Source organism: Colossoma macropomum, unplaced genomic scaffold (assembly GCF_904425465.1).
Source record: "Colossoma macropomum unplaced genomic scaffold, Colossoma_macropomum, whole genome shotgun sequence".
NCBI lineage: Eukaryota > Metazoa > Chordata > Actinopteri > Characiformes > Serrasalmidae > Colossoma > Colossoma macropomum.
In genome coordinates this window covers 36214431-36229120 of record NW_023494787.1, presented here as the reverse complement: position 1 = coordinate 36229120, position 14690 = coordinate 36214431, and the positions used below count along the sequence as shown (strand labels likewise).

The 14690-nt window shown below is 41.0% G+C and overlaps 1 protein-coding gene across 2 annotated transcripts in view; it reads right to left on the bottom strand.

Annotated features, from left to right (window-relative positions):
• The window catches only part of efna3a (ephrin-A3a), a 147190-nt gene extending 134241 nt beyond the window's left edge, over positions 1–12949 (bottom strand). The window contains exons 1-2 of one of the 2 annotated variants that reach the window (XM_036567169.1): positions 12669–12949; positions 12223–12555 (exon numbers count right to left, since the gene is read on the bottom strand). In XM_036567169.1, coding sequence (XP_036423062.1) covers positions 12223–12332 — 110 coding nt within the window. In that variant the 5' untranslated portion in view covers positions 12333–12555; positions 12669–12949. The remainder of the gene's footprint in view (positions 1–12222; positions 12556–12668) is intronic. The other variant, XM_036567170.1, reaches the window with a different exon arrangement.
• Between the last annotated feature and the right edge of the window lie 1741 nt (positions 12950–14690).

The following is a 14690-nucleotide window of genomic DNA, read 5'->3' as shown; positions in this document are numbered from 1 at the left end:
GATCTTAATAAAAGGTAGAGGTCGGCTCTGTTTGCTGGATGAGCGAGGGTGGACTGGTGTTCTTTTCTCCATGAGGGTCAGTTCTGGAGTGTGATCTGTTCAGACTGCTGTCAGATATACGCCATATTAAAAAAAGATAATGTGTACAACCAACAAAATCAGATTTGGGCTATAAATTGGGCCACGTTCTGAATGTAGCTTTAGAAAAGTGTTGAGGCATCACGAGCTGCCAGAACAACTTCAGTGCACCTTGGCACAGATTCTACAAGCCTCTGGAACTGTAGTGGAGGAACAGAGCACCATTCTTTCAAGGATATTCCCTCAGTTAGTGTTTTGATGATGGTGGTTCAAGTGCAGACTTGAACGTGTCGATGCAGAATGTAAATGAAACGTAAAGGTAACTGAATATCTAGGAATGTAATCTAGGAAGGTTATTGATTAAATAAATAATTATACAATTATATCTGTATAGTACAGCAAAACAAAATGAATTGCTTTCAACTTAACGTGTGTGTCAGTGATTGCGCATGTGTGGTGAATGTCTTGGGGAAGAAATGCTGCAGGTCTATGAAGACCCCTCCACTTTCTGAAGCAGCATTAATATTCTCACTGCCTCCTCTTCTCTCCTCATTCTTCCTCCCCCATCTTTTCTATCTGAGTTTCCATCTCTCTATACTGTAGACCTCTTTTTTGCGTAGACCTTTTCTCACTGTAACTTCTTTACCTTAGCAGCCTAGTTCTCATTCGCAAAAATGTCTTATGCACTTCCCAACCATGCTCTGTGTCTGTCTCTAGCTGATAGTTTCTTTGTCTCTCTTTCCTGTAACCTGTCTCTCTCTCTCGCTCTCTCTCTCGGGATGTGGCATAGAATCTTTAAATTGCTGTAAACGCAAATTTATGAATCATAACCTTGCAACTATGCATTTCTTAACAAACTGCAAACACACACACACAGATACACACTCACAATGAATGGCATTCTCTCCACTGGGATTTCCTATTGACTCTACACAAAGAGCTGAGCCATACCACAGGGCTGCATTAAAATGCCTCCCACAAACACACACACACACACACACATACTCATTAAGTAAGAATATGCCCCACATGCCACTGAAGAACATATTCAGAGGTGAAGCTTTTCGGCAGGCAGGTGCAGAGATGCACAGACAAAGCCCAGGCTGACTCTCTGACACCAGCGTGTAGAAAATCAGCCCCCCACACACACTGCACACAGTGATGCTTCCACCCACTCACACACCAACACACATCCTGATTCTCTTTCTCTACTATCTTTCATAATGCACTCCTGCTGTCTCTTTGTCCATGTGCATCTATTGTCTGCCCATATAAATAATACACCCTGTCTATTAGGGGTGGGAATCTCTAGGAACCTCACAATTCGAACTGATTTTGATTCAGGGTGTCCAGATGTGATTACAAAATACATCTCCATTTTTCATTTCTAGAGTGTACATTATGATTATTTTATGTCATAATGTAGGCTATAGATGTACATTGTCACTGTCTTTAAGGAGAATGCTCTTAACTTATAATGCAAGATAATGTAAATAGGTTTTATTCCAAGTGATTTTGAAACATTTCTTTTGATCTATTCAACATGAAATGTTCACACAATTTAAAGGACAGCCATCGTCTTCAAATGATGTAGAAAAATAAAAATTGACAAAAATGGACATTAACTGATTTAATGAAAATCTTACAATAAAATCACACATCTGGGCTGCTTATCCTTCTGGGTCGCGAGGGGGAGCTGGAGCCTATCCCAGCTGTCATTGTGGCAGAAGGTAGAAAACACCCTGGTTGGGTCGCTAGTCCAGCACAGGGCAGGCGCACAGACATATACAGTCACATATACTTACACCTAGGGGCAATTTAGCATGTACAATTGGTCTGACTGCATGTCTTTGGACTGTGGGAGGAAACCCACGCAGACACAGGGAACATGCAAACTCCACGCAGAAAGGACCTCGGTCACCCGGTCAGGGAATCAAACCCAGGCCCATCTTGCTGCACCCACTGCACCACCATGCTGCCCAATGAAAATCACATATTTAATAATTTCATACTGAGTAACACAACAGTTTTTTTCAAAACTATTTCAAAAGTTGTGGCTGCAAGCTCGTGCATTTATGGCTGTTTCTCCAAAAATGCGACTTGTGTGCTAAAAGCTCCCCCTACTGGAGAAACGTCAGACTGCCACACATGCGGAGTGAGTTCACATATGCAAAAATAAATAACAAGGTGTTTTCTTTTATTGTAGCCAGGTCCCTCCAGAATTCAGCTATGGATCACGTTTTACATTTTCAGAAATTTACAACGGATCCACTGAACCATCAGGACACTTAAGATGTTCAGAAAATGCTGAAGATTTTCCTCAAACAGTATGTCGCAGTCTGGAACACCCCCCAGGATTTTTTTTACTTTTTATATTACAGATTTACAGTTATAGCTGTAGGCAAAAGTTTGGGTGCCGCTGGTCACATAACATGTTTTGTTGATGTTCTAAGTAAAAAAACTACAGATCCTCTACAGAGACCATCATGGGGAAAAAAATAAAACATAATTTTGTATTGTATGTTTTTTCCCAGTATGTTAAACCCAGCAAATAAATAGAAATTGTGCACTGAAATTTGCAGAAAAAAAGCCATATTTAAGTGTATGCCCTGTGGAGGATGTGTTAATGTATTTTCACTTAGAAAAATCAACAAACCATAACATTTGACCGAGGGTATAATAAAGCTCTTGCCGACTCTGAGTAATACTGGATCAGCCTGTTAGCTGCACTGCGTTCCTACATTGGGTTTATTTACAATAGTTTCATGCATTTATACTTCATATTTTCATTCATATCAGTTTGTGGCTGCTGGACTATCCTACTTTATAAAAGCTCTGCCTGTTCATGAGCTTACTCAAGAGTAGGCTAAACACAGTGTCAATGTAAAAAACATGTTGTGAATCAATTCATAATATTTCAAGAGAGAATCAGTTATTATTCCCACCCCTACTGTCTATGTCTGTCCTTAAAACGTCTCAACCAGATGTAAAAAGTACACCTATGTATACAGATACACAGACACACACACGCAGGCAGACAAGAAGGGAGCACAGCAGGACATTGATATTCAGCACACCCACACACACACACTCTGTGGTTAGGATCTGAGATCTGGACTCTGTGTGAGTTAACACGCTGCAGTGCTCTGCACCATCATCATTAGGCAGACACACATACACATGGCAGCACAGACACACTCATACACACACACACACACAATGCGCAAATCACACAGCTGAACAGCAAAATATTTCGAATGATTAATGTCTTGGTCAGACACGTACGCACACACATAAATTGCATCCTTGAACAAGAAAAGAGAAATGAGTGTCGTATTTGCGTGGTCATGTATGCACATGTGTGCATAGAGAACGGTGTATGATTATGCATATGCCTTTGCTCATCTATAAACCATAAAGACATTTACACATCAAGGCAGCCAAATGCATTCCGAATAGGTTTCTGAATCAGATCTACACGAGACCAGATTAAATGATGAGGTTCCACTGAACAGGAAGCATCAAAGCTTTTCCAATACAGTGCAACCTGTTTTCAGACACTATGATGTACAACAATGTTGTTACTACTACGTACACCATGTACTATGTGTTTTCAATACTAGGCTGACTGCTAATCTGACTAAAGGATGATCATGTAAACAGCACAGTTCAATGGACACTTTGGTATTTGACATAGCAGAAGTTGTCATAGTGCAACCTAAAAACAGGTTCTTTAAGGGTTCTTTAGTAAAGGCAATGGCTTTATATAGAACTGTGAACAATCAAAGAACCATTTCAATGCAGGAACTATTCTTTGCATGGTTAAATGGCTCTTCTACATGGAAAACCTGTTGTAAATGGTTCTTCCAAAAAATGAAAAAAAGGTTCTAAACAGCTCCAAATTGAGTACCATTTTTGTTATGACCCGTTTTCTAAGAGCATATGAATGAGAATGTAGAGGACACATATCTGTGTCCTCAGCAAAGGTATTTTTCCACAAAATATGTAGTTCATTTGGTGGAACAGCTCTCATTTTCAGAGGACTAAGCCTGAAGTCTAAATGTAAAGTAGGCTACTGATGCCTGTTGCCTTGGCACCTGATGGGCAAGTGGTATGGATTAAAGGAGAGGAAAAAGCTGCCTGTGAACAAGAGAGAGAATATATGACATTATCTATAAATAAAAAACAGGTGATGTTGCCATAGCTATCCAACTTTAGATTATCCAGTAAACTGTGTAGACTTGCTGCAGAGTTGTGTAGTGACAGTGTTGATCAGTATGTTTGCATAGGTTGTATAGTACACGTTAACATTAGTTATATTATTGCTGAAATACTGAAGTAATTAAACATAGTCACATTAGTTTTCTTATACAGAACGCTGACTTAAACATGGCTATTTACAATGGACATTCTTTGACATGTTACATTAGCTGACCACATTGGGGAACCTGTCATGTGACCTTTATCTTCATCATCATGCAGGTAATTCTTGAAGAAAAGCTTGCAGACATTGTCAAGTTTGCTTTTTGTTTGCACCAAACAAATGACTTTCGTGGAGAAAATAGGTAAATACCTTGACAAGAATATACAAATGTGTCAGTCCTCTACTTTCTTATTTCTAAATGCTGCCTTTACTGTAATGTTTTCCCTGTGACGACCTCCACTGAATGTGGAACTGTGAAAAAAGTCTACTGCCACAGTCCAACAAAGGCGTTAGTCGACCTAATCTAAGCCCAAATAAAACGTGGTCCTGGCTGGACTATTTACGATAGATACGTAAACATTTTGATTAAACATCTCATGCCTGTTTTTGCAGCACTTCCTGCAGTTTAAAGACATCAAAACAAACATGAGTGACAAAAAGGAGAAAGGGCTGGCACCTTTGGGAGGAGGAAGAGACTCTCGTGTTAAAAATCCTCATCAATTGATATCAGATATTCAGATGAAAGAAAAAAAGGAATGTTGATATGAGCAGGAAACTCATATGTGTGTGAACTTGGGTGCATCATGAAAGAGAGTTGTAGGTAAATCAGACTATCCCGGAGGGCACGTGAATAAGACTATAGATGGGCTTAAATGTCTCATGTAAACGTAGCTGGTGTTTGAGGTTTGCTATTGATTGCTGTTTGTGTTTTCCACTCAGAGTTTAGCAGTGAAATGAGAAGACAGTGCGAGTCTGCAGGCAGCTTAGGCATAATCAATGTGGATGAGGGCTTTGTCTCTGATTTTTACTTTCTCGCCAATGACACATTGAGGGTAATTGCAGTCTTGTTTTTCAATCACAGAACAAATGTCGGCCAATAAGAGAGATGAAGCAGGCGCCGCTGTTAGACCAGCACACGGACGGTACTTCTCAACAGAGAAGTAGGTATTAGTTCTATCAACTTGTCTTCTGTGGCATTGTCATTGGAGTTTTCTTACTCTGCTGCCCCTCGGCAGAAACAGTCCCTCTAATTTCCGCAGTAATGGTGCCCTGTCCACACCACTTATTCCAAACTTCCCCAGACTAACGACATCGCTGCTGACGCTGTAATAGAAACGGATTCGCTTGGAAGTTCTCCCCTGATATAAATGTGTCCAGACATTTGAAGTAGCACATTTAACTTCTGGTCGCCCACGACTGCCGTTGAAGGGAGGTCAAATTACATTTTTGCCCGACCGAATGTGCAAAGCACTGGAAAGAGACTTCAGTTCCCCTCTGATGTTCTCATTACTCCACTGACAGCAGCCAAAGGGTCCGAGACCTTACTATAATTACAGCTTCAATGGGCAACTTCTCAATTATAACAGAATACCTAATTATTACATACTCATTCAAAAAAGGTCTTCCTCGATGAATTGACTGAAGTGCCTTATTTTCGCCATGCTCGAGGGACACTTTGAAGCTCTTGTTATTTTATTGAAATCAAACAAAGCAGAATATAAATAAATAATTATAATTTTTTTCATTTATATAATTAGAATAATTTACTTATGTTCCTCTCAGTATTCAAGCTACTTCCACATACTTATGTTGAGGTCTAGGTTCAAAAAAAGCTCCTTTAATGTACACAGTTCTATAAATACAGACTTTTAAATTATTCCATTTTTGTAGTATTTTCACAAATGTACCACAGAAAACTGTCCTGTAACTACTGTATCTTATGTGTTCATCTGAACTGAAATTCTATATATATATATATATATATATAGAGAGAGAGAGAGAGAGAGAGAAATGAAAATGTGTGTTTTCTTTTGCAACATCCATCTGTAAAGGCAGGGGTGTAACACTGTCATGTAAAATGTGTGGCGGTAGGTGTTTGATGCCCGCAACTTTACTTTTTGCTAGTAAGATGAACAAGATAGGTGTAAAAATAGAAGAAATTAAATGTAATCATGTTTCACAGATTGAGAGTTAGCCAAATGACAAGCCCCCATGGATCTGTGATTTCATCATTTCTTTTTATCTTGCGTACATTTGCATCTTAATAACAAAAGCAATTTTCCTAGCAGGCGGAAAGGACAGGTACCTCTCCAACATTGTTGGGATACTGTACCACAGTAATAGGGGTAGGTGGCTGGGTGGGGGTGAAGAACACTGTAGCATTTGCATTCTAATCACTGAATCTGGAATTGACTCTACCTGACTGGACTGAGGGTCTATCTCCACAGGGTTAGGAGCATTGGTTAAGTGTGCACTCCATCACCTTGGAATGGATGGAATGCTAATAGCCTTTGATGGGTTGGTGTAAGGACGGCCCTCCCTCTCCATCTTCTGTAATGCGTTTTTGCGGGGCACTGCTTTTTCCTTCGTAACAATCAATGACACATTTAATATCAAGTGAGGTGCTGAATGATTTATAGTTTAATATTCCAACAGATAAAGTTTTCTCATAAAATGACAGCGGGGCTGTGGGTCTGAGCCTGCTTATTATATTGATACACAAATATTGTAATGTTGACATGACCTGCGGAAATAATGCACAACTTCTGCAATTCAGGGCTCAAAGTTTCATAGCAAGATCTAATATTGTACTCACTATTGGTTTTCACTATTAGGTTAAATGAAGAATAATAGTCATATGCCTCACAAAACATACAGGCATTCTTCCACTGTTCTGTTATCCTCCATTTTATCTTCTCTTTCTCTTCTGCTCGGCTATGGCTTTCACAGCAATTTTTTTTTAGCTATAGCTCAGGCGTGTGGAAGGCATGACCTGAGGATAGTGCTCTTGAAACAGCCAAGCAGGGTTTCTCACGGCTTCTCAAACTTGTGTCCACTTTTTAGCCCTCTTTTCATAATTCCTAGCAGTATTTCACAGATAGTTGTATACAATCGAAGGCCTGCTATCAACCATATTTCAGTCACAGAATCCCTTTATGGTTTTTATTTATTTATTTAATGGCTAGAGGCCTGCTTTCATAAACTAAATCGATCACTCTCCATTCCCCAACATGCTGACAAATCAGAGAATCCTCTATGCTAGCTCCAGCCACATATGAGTCATGTGACATAAGGGGACCCACTATAGCCACGTCAGGCCATAATCCCCAACACTGAAAATAAACACAGAGAAGAACGAGAAAAAAAACATACACACCCACATAGTCGATGTTTAGTGGATGTGTCCTCCCAGACACCAGAGACAGACCCATGCTTCATGCACACACCAAGAGGCAGTGAAGTAAAAGAATGCAAAGCGCACATGGTGCAGCACCTGCATGAATGATTTAGTGTGGCTGGAAGAAAAACAGAAGTGCAGATCATGCTTATGCCCTGGTAAACATCAGCCTATGCAGACTGTGGGGTTGCGATCTTTATTTGCCATTTTTCCCCTAACAGTCCTTTGTCCAAAAAACACTAACTCACAGAGGCAAAGCCAAAAAAGAGAGAGATTCCAGAACCAGGCTGAACCCATTTCCATAGTATATGCAATAATGTGAAATGGTCTAGTTTAGCAGCAATGAGTGGCAGGCATACTGAATGCTAGTGGAGGAATCTGCTTTCCATCGGGCAAAGCCAGACGGATTGCCTTGCATGTAATCGTCTAGCAAATCCACCTGTCTTTGCCTTTTTTTGGGAGAGAGCAAGAGGGAGAGAGATGCTCTGCAGCCTGAAATAGATTAGCACAGCCCGTCTCTTTGTCTTACTGCGCCTGTCCACATGAATAAAACCTTCACCACAATTTACTCCACAACCTCTGCGACATGAGAAAAGTAGAAGGGTAATCATTCAAACATCCCTAAATTTACTAGCTTCCATCTCAACAATTCTTAATACTTCTATCTTAGCTTTTCACTATAACGTGCCTTTTAACTCACCAGTCTCAAGATTTATAGACTACATCTGCATCTACCTGAGTAAACTTCGCTCTGCAGAATCTCCAAGGGAACAAGTGCTTGAAATAAATCACGTTTTCCCCAGTGGATATAAGTGAAAAATAATCACACCTTTCTATTTAGACCTTTGTATACAGAAAAAAAGTCTTTGGAAAACCATCAAGTGTAATCATGCTCTTCATGAAAAAGCTGAAACATTTCCAGTAATCAACAATTCTGTACAAGCTTTTATATCGTTCTCAGGTCAAATCTTGTGTTCACAGCCTTAATTTATAATACAATTTCGTCTTCTTGTTTTAAATATTCATATGGAACATTTAAAGACCCGATATTTACACTTCTGTGAGTTGACTATGATTGGGGGCAGTATGTGCCACTTGTCTACACAAGATTTTGTGTGTGTGTGTGTGTGTGTGTGTGTGTGTGTGTGTGTGTGTGTGCATTGGTACAGTTATAGGACGTATGGGCGTGTAACAAGCTGATGTAGGAACTCTCCTGCTCCGTTGCCCATTGATCACTGCACCCTATGCCTCAATCTCTGAGGGAAGCCATTTGTCAAGGTGATAATTTGTTTTGTAGCACAGGAAATTGTACAGCAGGAGTGAGATGTTTTTGTGGCTTCTATTTCTCTCCACTTAATTCAAGAGTCGGGCAGGGTTGATTTTTAGGACTTTCTATTGAGACAATAATCTGCAGTGCATGGTTGTGGTCTGGTAGGTTTATGATTTGTTCTTTATGGCATCCATTATGGTTTAAAGTAGACACATTCTGTTTCATCTCCTTTTTCCGGGCATTTCGCTGTAAAGTACTGTCACAATGTGATCAATGATATCTCACTCACCCACCCTTGCATCAGGCATCCTCATGCAAACCTTCAGTGCCTCAAGCTTTGACACTTTTCACCAGTGCTCTAAGGATGTGAGGCAGAGTTCTCATTTGTTTTCATCATGTTGACACAGATTGACCAATTAACGCCTGCTCTGAGACTGAGACTGTAGCCCTGCTGTCCACCTGACACAAGGTCGTGGAGGTTAGGTTGCCGCAGGAAAAGTGACAGTGCTAAAGCGCTGAGCTCCCCTCAACATGTTCCACATCACATTGGACTAATTTTTCTGAAGGTCTGGAGACTGTAATAATTTAACTGCTAGAAAGTGGGAATGTGCACATGTAAGGGTAATTGTAATTGTCTATTTGCACTGAACATCAGCAACCACTCAGTAAGACACAATAACTAGATAAATATCTGCTGAACAGGGCTGGATTTTATACAATGGTGGGCTAAATTCTTTGGCTTACTCCAGAGTCAGTCCATGGTCTGTGGCTGTATGGGTTCAAGTCAGAGTTATATGGCCACATGTAAGGTCATGTTTGTGCGTGATGGACGATATTACTTCTGTGACTTATGTGTTATGAGTATGTGTGTGTGCTGTCACTCAGCCATTAGCCAGGACAGCTGTAATGAGCTTGGGTAGCTGTAGCAGTGCCAACAGAAGCTGAGAGAACTGCCTCCTAATGGGCCTGTGCAGATGCAATCAAAGCCCAACCACGGGTTTCTGAGTCATCGCTATACGTAGCCACACACACCATCCGCTATTCTACTTCATTGTCTGCATCGTTTTGAGTCATTCCAGTGAGCTTTTGTGTATTTCCGTTACATTACACAAAGAGGCCTGTTCTTTCTTTAACTTCTAGATTTTGAGATTCCCCTGATACCCCATTTTCACATGATTGATTATCTTCTACTCAGTTGACTTTCCAGTGAGGATTTCAAACAGACTCTGTGAGCGAGGTCTTTCGCTGCATTCCTGAAATGGCTTTTATCTGTCTAAGCTTTCATCTGTCTCTGCATTGTAGTGGAGGAGAGAGACAGAGACAGAGAGAGCCACGAGCGCCAATTTCACAAGCGTTAGCCCACATAAAGTTTTCACTCAGCTCCTCTGCCACCTCATCTCTCACAGCTGGGTGCCTCTGTGCTACCATCTGGACTGAGTACATTGCCCAAGGGTGGAGCAAACGAGGGTCTCACCCAGTGCCGAGCCCTACAAGCCCCCTGGCCCTTTGCCCTGCCCGTGGGCACTCTCTCATGTCCTTGAGGTAGTAACCTGATTGGGAGATTGTTGCTCCACAGCAACAGAGCTAGGCCAGTTTTGGCTTCTCACAAGCTTCTGGCCTGGAGCTTCAAACCTCACAGGACTGATACGGGATCTGTATTCATGCCGTGAGGCCTCAGTGGGCGCCTCAGCTACCTGCAATCTGGGTCAATTTACGCATTATTTTATAGCCCTTATCTCAGTGTAGGAGGATGGAGAGAAAAAGGCTTCTCACTCACAAAAATATATGAAAGCTGTTACACATAGAGCTTTCTGTAGGTCTGCTGCTTGCATACAGCAGATCATAAAAATGTTACTTCGCTAATAAACATAGCAATTCTCTCTCTCTCTCTCTCTCTCTCTCTCTCGCTTTACACAAATATTTACACCCATATAATACACTAATCTCACTGATTTTGGTACTGTTAGCCCTGTGCAAGTAAAGTTCGTAAACAAACTGACACTGCAAAACTTTTTATTAATGCTGCATAAGTAGTTTTTGACCAAAACATTCACATACACGCACACACACATACACACGCACACACATATGTACATGCACACAGTAGATAATTAACAGTAATAGATAACACTAACAACAGAATATGACACACACAGGGACAATTGTGACTGTGCTCTGCACTTTGAAGATGCTGTGGTTATGATAATGAGGAGCTGGGCACTAATGAGTACACACACACACAAACACACACGCACAAACACACACGCACAAACACGCGCGTTTTCTGACACACTTAATTGCCACTGCAGCTGCTGCTGCTTATTGGTCTGGTGATTAGTAATGTAGTTTTTGTGTAAATTACAACACTCTGTAGCTCTTAAACTAAAAGATTTGTCTTGTTCAGATGTAAAATAAGAAGCAAAACATATAATAACGTAAAATAAGAATGTATAATAAAAAATGTATATTGAAAAATCAAGAGAGAGTGCAGAGGTAAGCAGTGAGGGGGAGGCAGGAGATGGAGAACAGATAAGTGGATGAGGTGAATACAAATGGACATGAGACAACAGGGAGGGGGTGTTGCAGAGTACATTTCAGAGGAGAAATAAATGTAACTCATTAGAAGATGAAGGCAACTCAGTCATGTTCAAATTGCCATGATTTGAAACGATGAAGAGTACAGTTGACGCAGTCAGTGTTCTGCACAAAAAAAATAAAATAAAATAAAAAATAATAAAAAATATATTATTGGTTAAGGAAAAGTGTTGGGCACTATATAAGACAAGAAAGGGTGGCAAAGGTATAGCATTAAAAAGAAGGATGGGGAAGCCACGGATGACTCATGATGGAGTGAGAGATGGAGGAGTATAAATTATTTAGATCTCTTCGCCGTCACTGTGTTCTCACTTTGCAGCGAACAATGCACTTTTAAGATAAACCATGCAGGCTGACCGTAAGAGAAGTAAAACGTCCTAGAAGCAGAACCAAACGTGACCCAGCCTCGCAGCATTTTAATCGGACCCCCCTGAGACAGGTAAGTATAGTAAGGTAAGAATAGTAACCCAGACCACTAAACTGGGAAATCATGCTCCTTCACACGTCGAAAATGCCCTTCTAGATTTAAAAAGAGGTTTATCTGTCGAGCTTTGTGCTAATTTGGTCAGTGCTGCTGCTCTCTGATGTCCCGGATAGCTCCGACTCTCAAACTGCGACGGAGGTCTAACCAGAACAGGAAAAGAAAGTGCAAACACACGACGGATTTGGCCCACTTACTGAATGTTTGAGCTGTTCCAGTACACGGCATGGCGGTTATTCCCGTGGCTCAGGTGCAAGTTAGTGGAGGCGAACACGAGGAGACAGAGGGAGACCGCTGTGAGAGCCATAATATCCTCAGTTTTCTCTCTCTCTCTCAGTCCTTCTGTCCCGCGGAAACGACCAGGCTGTTTATAACATTCCGGCAACTCGTAAAATGTTTAATGCAGTCAGCGTAGCCTCGCTCCGGTCCGCCGTCGGAAGTCAAATCTGGACGTTGGTCGACTGTAATCCCCACAGTGTCACTGCTCCAGGCATCTTCACCGCCTGTTCCTCAACGCTGCAACTCCTTTACTGAGGAAAAAAGTAGCCACAACGACGCACTAAGTCACACGGAAACTGCACAAATCCTTCACAACTAACAAGAATGTGGCAAAAAACACACGTTTAAGAGCGAGGAGGATTACCGTGAGATGGAGGAGCTGCTCGTCGTTTATTTTGCTGAAGTAACAGCCGTCAGTTTGTATCTCCTCCTCAGAGTTGGAGGAGAGATTCTCTCCACGTACGCGGCATTTTCAGTTCGGTGAAGTTGTTTTGGACCGGTCCAGCACTCCTGCTGCTTTCTTTTTCGCGTTTTATTTTCTGGCTGGGATAATAAAAGTAAAAATATGTCGTTATTTCTTCTCAGATTTCCCTCCTCAGCGGTTTAAGTCGCCTCGCGCAGCCTCGCGCTCTCCTTCTCTGTGTGACGGCGCTCGCGCCTCGCAGCCACGCCCCCTCCACCCACGCTTTTTCCTCCAGTATGAGTCCCGTTTAACTCTCTACCAATCGGAAAAATAAACCCTCTGCGTTTACATGCAGGTCTGTAGCCCACAAGTCTAAACGATATCTCTGTTTTGCCTCTAAGCTCTGGATCTCCTAAAATCCACAGTGATTCTACAAGGGTGCAAAAGCATCCACTGCATCCTCAGAGTATTTGCGCCCTCAGTTGAGCTTTGTGGAAAAGCCTGCTGGAAAAAAAACAGCGCAGACCAACAGGAATGCCATGCCTAGTGCTAGTTTACCTAGTCACCTTGCATGGTCATGCCAGTTGACCAGCAGACCAGTATCCAAAACACAACATATGCTGGTTCTGATGGTGACCAAGTGTGCTGGTCTAAACTGGTTCATACTGCTCTGGTGCTGGTTTAGCAGGTGACCCAGCACTGTCAAGCATACCAGCATACAAAACACAACAAATCGCTGCTGTCAGAAGAAAACCTTGTATCTCCATTTTTGTTGTTTTTCAGTTTCTGACATAATTTGAAAATACCTGTTGTTCTTTACATTGTATGTAAATTTCATGATGAATGGACTGAAATAAATGACCAAAAATGACTTGGAAAAAGGTCTGGATCCATTGACTTACATTAAAAGTAAAGTTTGTTTTTTCCTTCTCCTGTAAAGTTACCATTTTGGAGATGCAAGGTTTTCTTCCGACAACAGCGATATGCTGATCTATGCTGGTTTTTCTAACAGGGAATGCATTTAGAGAGTCTGCACAACTCCTACTTAAGACCAGTACTGAATTAGAGTAATTCATCTACATAGCACTTATATGTCTGATAAAGCCTGAAACATCAGCGTGACCACTAAAAAACAATGTTTTCTGCAGTTAGCATACTCTGTCGTTAGCACACTGGATGTTCAATAATGTTGGGGAAACAAATCAAAGTGGCTAGTGAGCAGACTTACTGTCATAAAAATGTGCTGTTTTAAAGGGGAATTCCACTGATTATTGTGTAATTAAATCATTGACATGTAAACAACGTCATTCAGAGTGGTTTGCATTGCCAAACAAAGCACAGACCAGTATGAATTTGTGCTCGTTTGTGTGTGTCTGTTGCTGGTTTAGCTGCCCCACAAGCATGACCCATACTGGGTGACCAGCCAAACCAGGTTTTGCTGGTGACCAGCCATTCTGGTTGCTGGTTTTTCTAGCAGGGTTGATGTAAAACTGCAAATCAAAACTGTTTAATGCTACCTCACATATAGTTTTTTTATAGGTTAATGTAATACATTAATGGCATGCAGATGCATGCAGGGCAAAATAGTTCCAGGGCAAATTGTATATCACTGCTGTCAAATTAAAACCTCATTTCTTCAAAATGATAACTAATTTTGGACTTTATCTTTTGGGGAATTCGTCATGAAATTTGCATGTAACGCAAAGGGCAACAGGCTTTTTCAAATTATGTCTGAAACTGAAAAATTACAAAAATGGAGAAACAGTGATATATGTATATATCCATGTCTATCTATCTATCTATCCATATTTACAGTTACCAATTTTACATATAAAAAACGTGGCCATGTTTGTCTAAAATGCACCATTTCACATCAAAACACTCTAACAAATGGTTAACATCTCAATAATTGACTTAGGCAGAAATTTTGAAAGATCGGTTGAAGTGAATATTATTTGAATATCCCAAAGGAAAGCCATACAA